The sequence below is a fragment of the Beta vulgaris genome, chromosome 4 (assembly GCF_026745355.1).
Source record: "Beta vulgaris subsp. vulgaris cultivar EL10 chromosome 4, EL10.2, whole genome shotgun sequence".
In the NCBI taxonomy this organism is placed as follows: Eukaryota; Viridiplantae; Streptophyta; class Magnoliopsida; order Caryophyllales; family Amaranthaceae; genus Beta; species Beta vulgaris.
The window spans coordinates 33104835-33110916 of record NC_079205.1 but is presented as its reverse complement, the minus strand read 5'-3'; the positions used below and the strand labels follow the sequence as shown (position 1 = coordinate 33110916).

The 6082-nt window shown below is 43.4% G+C and overlaps 1 protein-coding gene across 1 annotated transcript; it reads left to right on the top strand.

Moving 5' to 3' along the window:
* Positions 1–993: 993 nt before the first annotated feature.
* On the top strand, positions 994–1848 carry LOC104907211 (uncharacterized). Its single transcript, XM_010696106.1, has one exon. It carries the CDS (start codon positions 994–996, stop codon positions 1846–1848), a length of 855 nt encoding a protein of 284 aa, XP_010694408.1.
* Positions 1849–6082: the final 4234 nt, after the last annotated feature.

Here is a 6082-nt window from a genome sequence, read left to right as displayed (position 1 = left end):
GGAGGGGTGGGCAGTGGAGGGTGGGCTGCTGTGTGCAGGAGCAGGGTCAAAACAAAAAAAAAATTTAGTGAAGGGTTGCGTTAGTTTCAACTAGCACAACACTTCTTCTTAGAAGGGTTGCGCTAGTTTCAACTAGCGCAACCCTTCTTGCTTAGAAGGACTGCGTTAGTTTCAACTAGCGCAACCCTTCTTGCTTAGAAGGGTTGCGCCAGTTCAAACTAGCGCAACCCTTCATAGTAGCATGGCTCCTGGAGCTAGCAGCCCTTCAAGCTTAGAAGGGCTGCGCTAGTTTGAACTGGCGCAGTCTTTCAAGCTTAGAAGGGCTGCGCTAGTTAAGAAGGCGCAACCCTTCTAAGCTTGAAGGGCTGCGCTTTACTAGCGCAGCTCTACTTGAAAAGTGAAGGGCTGCTATTGAAAGGGCTGTTGTCAAAAAGCGCAGCTCTATAGGTCATTTTCAGCGCAGCCCTTCTTCATTTTTCCACTAGTGCTCCTAACTCAAGTGAATAATTTCACGGAGCTTAGTATTCTGTTCACTAGCCATTTTATAGCAAATCGGCAGGAGCAGTATACTAGCATGCATTTGGTGAAGGTTATCCAAGGACCAAAGGAGGCCTTAAGAAGTTTTGTCAAGATATTTAATCTAGAGGCATTGCAGATTTAGGATTTGAATGCAGGAGTGGCCTTCGACGCCTTTATGAGGGGTTTGAGGCCAGTAAGTTTCAAGTTTGATCTAGTAAAGAAAAAGATCATCACTCTAGCTGAAACCCTCCGGGAGGCTGAAGCGTTCATTCACGCAACAGAGGTATGTGCAAAGGCAAAACACCCAGAAGCAAAAAAGACTGAAGAGGCAGTTCAACCAAAGAAGAATAATCCCAAGAAAGCTGAAACTTGGACATTAACTTCTGTGACGACTTCATCCAATAGAAGTAAAAGAAGTGAACTCGCAACATCGGCGGAACCTTATAATTCAGTAAAGATCAATACTTCATTCTTATGGAGATAAAAGATCAACATGAATTAAAGGCGCCAGCTCTGAAAACTCCCTATAGGAATAGGGTTAAGAGCAAATATTGTCATTTCCATAAAGATTGTGGCGATGAAACAAATGAATGCAAACATCTGAAGAGAGCTCAGGAAGATTTAGCTCGCAAAGGGAAGATGAATTCATACCTGCCCCGAGAGGGAAGAAAGTTTCAGAAAAGATATGACCGTCAGAACAAGAGAAAAGAAAGTGAAAGTACTGACGAAGATGTGGTGCTTGTCATATCTGGAGGTTTTGCAGCTGGAGGTCCAACCAGCCGAAGACCTAAAAATTACCTAAGGGAACTCGGCCAGATCGTGCTCACCAATCAAGCAGAGTCTGACCCCTTTCCAAAGGTAGTCGTCAGTGAGCTGTATCGTGGGAAATTCAGAACCCCTCATGACGATCCCTTGGTTGTGGAGATGAAGATTATCAATTTGAGAGTAAGAAGGATTTTGATTGATACCGAGAGTTCGACGGATATCATAAGCCCAGATTGTTTGTCAAGGTTGAAGTTCAATGAGAATGATTTGGTCCCAGTTCATCACCCCATAATTAGGTTTGGAGGAGTAATCCACCCTATGGGAACTGTTACCTTACCCGTCATGGTAGGAGAAAAGGAAGCATCCAGAACGTTGTTTGTTAAGTTCTTGGTGGTACGAGATTTGACGGCCTACAATGTCATTCGTGGACGACCCACCTTGAACCACATCAAAACAGTGATTGTTACTCATCTGATGCTAATGAAATTCGAGCGTGATGGGGGGAGAATCGGATCTCTATATGGAGATCAGCAAGCAGCAAGAAATGCTATCTCACTACTTTAAAACCTTCATCATGGAAGGGAGAAAAATCAGAACAGCCAAAGGCAGTAGATAACAAGGTGGCCGAGATTGTGAAACGCCAGGTAGATGATCTGAAGACTATGGTGGATAGATCTCAGGCGAAGGTCCCTCAAGTGATCAAACCGTCCATTCTCTTGCCGAGAAAGAAGAGGAAGTGCATGGCCATCAAAGAAGAAAAAGCTTCGTCATAAGAAGTGATAGCCATCATGGGAATTAAACTAGAGTGGCCAAAGCCGGTAGACGTGCCAATGGAGATTTTCTTGGATGAAAGACGTCCGAAGAGGACGCTGAAAGTTGGGTCTGTTCTAGATCCAAAGATAAAGGACGAGTTGGTCAAGCAATTGAAAGAATTTGAAGATGTTTTTTGCATATACTGTAGAGAAAATGTCGGGAATTGATCCCGAAGTTGCTGTTCACAAATTGAACATAGATCCTATTCAAAAGCCAATTCGGCAGAAGAAAAGACACTTGGGTCCGGCGAGAAATCAAGCCATCGACCAAGAGGTGCAGAAGTTGTTGAAATCCAAATTCATCCGGGAGACTTATTATCCGGAGTGGATAGCAAATGTGGTTATGGTCCCTAAGCCGAATGGTACTTGGAGGATGTGTGTAGACTATACTGATCTAAATAAGGCTTGTCCCAAGGACAACTTCTCCTTGCCAAAAATAGATTGGTTAGTCGATTCTACGGTTGGGCATGCGCTACTAAGCTTTATGGATGCTTACTCTGGTTTTCATCAAATTTCGATGTGGCTGGAAGATCAAGATAAGACATCATTCATCACTGAAAAGGGGCTCTATGGTTAGCTGAGGATGCCATTCGGCCTTCGCATGCATCGGCTACCTTCCAATGGCTAATAAACGCTATTTTTCAGCCTCAGCTGAGCGTAATATGGATTCTTATATTGATGACATGATCGTCAAGAGCCGGGAGGAGCCGAGTCATATTGATGATCTTCGAGAAACCTTTGTAACTCTAAGAAAATACAAGCTGAAGTTAAATCCTCAGAAGTGCGTGTTCGGAATGGTGGTAGGAAAGTTCTTGGGATTCCTGGTCGACCAGAGAGGGATTGAAGCAAACCCTGATAAGATTCAAGCAATTCTAAGTATGACATCGACGTCCAGAGTCAAGGAAGTTCAACGTCTAACAGGGTGTTTGACAGCCCTAGGACGATTTCTTTCTAAATCTGGGGACAAATGTCACCATTTCTTCTCAACTATCAAGAAGAAGGCAAAATTTTAGTGGACGGAAGAGGCGGAGCAAGCTCTCGGACAAGTAAAGGAGTATCTCCGACAGTTGCCTCGCTTGGTCAGTCCGGCCGAGGAGGAGAAACTATTTGTATACTTGGTTGTCACACCTCAGGCAGTATGCGCAGTTCTCCTAGCTGAAAGAGAATCAGTGCAAGTCCCCTTCTACTTTTTAAGTCATGTGTTGAAAGATGCGGAATGCAGATACTCATTGGTGGAGAAGTTCGGCCTAGCACTCCTCATGGCCAACAGAAAATTGAGACCATATTTTCTGGCCCACATCATACTTGTTTATACTGACCAGCATGTAAATCAAGTTTTGCAAAAGATAGACGCTTCTGGACGAATGCTCAAACGGACAGTAGAGCTGAAATGTTTGATTTAGCATTTGAACCCCGAAAAGCGATCAAAGGGCAACCCTTGGCTGATTTCATCGTAGAACTTACTCGGCCTACGATTGAGCTCGTCCAAGATCCAACTGGGGGCAGAAGGCATTGGACGCTTATGGTAGACTGATCTTCCATGGTTAATGGCTGTGGGTCTGGTCGTTAGTCGAGTAAATGGAGATTTCGAGTGCAAGGAAGCCTCCATGAGTAAATATATGCAGTCAATTCAAGAAGAAGTCAAAACTTTGAAGCGGTTTGTGCTCGACCAGGTTCCAAGATCTGAGAACCATCAGGCCGATGCTCTTTCAAATTGCCCAGCTCGACCAAGAGAGAATGTGCCACGAATTGTGTTTTGGGAAGTAAAACCAACAAAAAGCATTGATCAAGAACAAGTCTTGTTTCTCAACCGGGGGAATGTCTGAATGGATCCTCTCATTGAATTAAAGAAGACATGTCGACTGCCATCAAACCCGTTGGAAGCCAAGTATGTAAAGGCAAGGGACAAGTGGTTTGAGCTCTGGGATGAAACCCTGTACAAAAAAGTGTTTAACCGTCCACTTCTTAAGTGTATCACCAGGGAGGACGGGTTGGATGTTTTAAAAGAATTGCACGAAGGAGCCTGTGCCTCTCACATTGGGGGAAGAGCATTGGGCGAGAAGGAATTAAGGACTGGGTAGTATTGGCCCACCTTAAAGGAATACACCCTAGTCTATGCCAAGAAATGCAACAGCTGTCAGCGGTATGGTAACATGCATCAGAAGCCATCCAACTATCTGACCCCAATTCTGTTCCTACTTCTCTTCGCCAAATGGGGGATGAACATTTTGGGGCCATTTCCTGTGGCGGCCGGCCAAAAGAAGTTTGTGTTAGTAGCAGTGGACTACTTCACTAAATGGGTTGAAGTTGAGGCAATGTGAGGGATCACCACTAATGATGTAAAAGACTTTATCTGGAAGAACATCATAACAAGATTTGGCATGCCCCAGTCTATTGTCTTTGGCAACAGACCACAATTTGAGACGCTTAAGCTCAAGGATTGGCTAGCCGAGCAAGATATCAAAGCCCATTTGCGGCCGTTGCTCATCCTCAGGAAAACGGGCAAGTGGAGGCATTAAACAAGATTCTCTCAAGTGACATAAAAAAGAAACTAGATAATGTGAAAGGCTTGTGGGTAGAGGAACTGCAGTTGGTTCTCTGGTCTATCAGAACTACAGCCAATACTCAACTAGGGAGACCCAATTCATGCTTGTTTATGGTTCTGAAGCCGTCCTGCCCATTGAGATAGAGGAACCCACTCTGAGATTCATGTTATATTTAGAGGAAGCCAACTGGGTTGCCCTACGCACGGACTTGGACCAGGTTCTAGAAGTCAGGGGTAATGCTGTTAAGGATGCAGTTGTATAAGCTCCGAATGGCTCGGGAGTTTAACAAAAGAGTGGTCAGACGACCATTAAAGGTTGGGGATCTTGTCCTAAGGAAAATGGAAGCGGTCGACCGGGCAAAAGAAACGAGCAAGCACACGCCAAACTGGGAAGGACCTTACAAGATCGTCCAGGAAGTTCAAAGTGACACTTTTCGTCTTGAAGCCATGGATGGTCGTCCAATCCCTCGGACTTGGAACTCAGATACTTTGAAAAAATATAATGTCTGATATAATTAAAGTGGAAGCTTGTTGCTCTCTACCAAAAGTGGTACAACACATAAATGAAAAAGTAGATATGTATACATGTATCTTAGCTCTGGCCAAGCAAAATTCGTATAATACAATTCTACTTTCGCTCTATGACTGTCTCTTTACTTGTTATGTCTTACCATTTAAGTAGGGGCATCTTACGACCGGCCAAAACGGTGGTATGAAACAAAATAATAAGTAACAAAGTAAAGAAATATGGACGTCCACAAACAAAGAATAGCATAAGGACAACTTCCTTAGCAAAAAGTGCTCCTATGAGGAGATCGGCCAAACATGTTCCAAATCTATAAGTTTCGAAACATGACAAAGGCTATCAATTGATAAAACTCCAAAGGGTAGACATCAATCTCCTAAAAGAAGACGGCCAAAATTAAGAAACCTTCGTAAAGGGGTATTACTTTCCGTCAAAAGGCCACTCAAGTAATAACCACCTTAGTAAAGGAATAAGTTATTACAAAGGAAAGTAGGACGGATTACTAATATCCTCAAATGCTTTACATTGCAAAACGTGTCACTATTAAGTATGGTCGTTCTCCTTCTCCAAACAAAGAGAATTTGCCAAATTCAGTTCATCTAAGAGGAGGGGGGGGGGAGCCAATACATAGTGATTGTATAAATGAAAAGCAAGTCGTCCAAGATAAGCGTCAGTAAATGACCATAGACCACAGACGAACAACACTAACACTTGTGCAAGTTTCGCAAAATAGGACGAATAACTTTAGCACTTAGTGTTCAAATACTATTTGGATTTAATTCGTCCAGGTTTGGAAACGTCCAGATTTTTATAAATTAACCTTGCAGGAATAGGACGATTAACTTTGGCACTTGGATGTTTAAATGAATTTTGGATCTAATTCAGCCATAATCATTCTAAATAGGATGAGGCACT

Bases quoted from the DNA above. Each gene is read 5' to 3' on its own strand.
- LOC104907211 (XM_010696106.1), top strand. From the start codon at position 994: ATGGAGATAAAAGATCAACATGAATTAAAGGCGCCAGCTCTGAAAACT.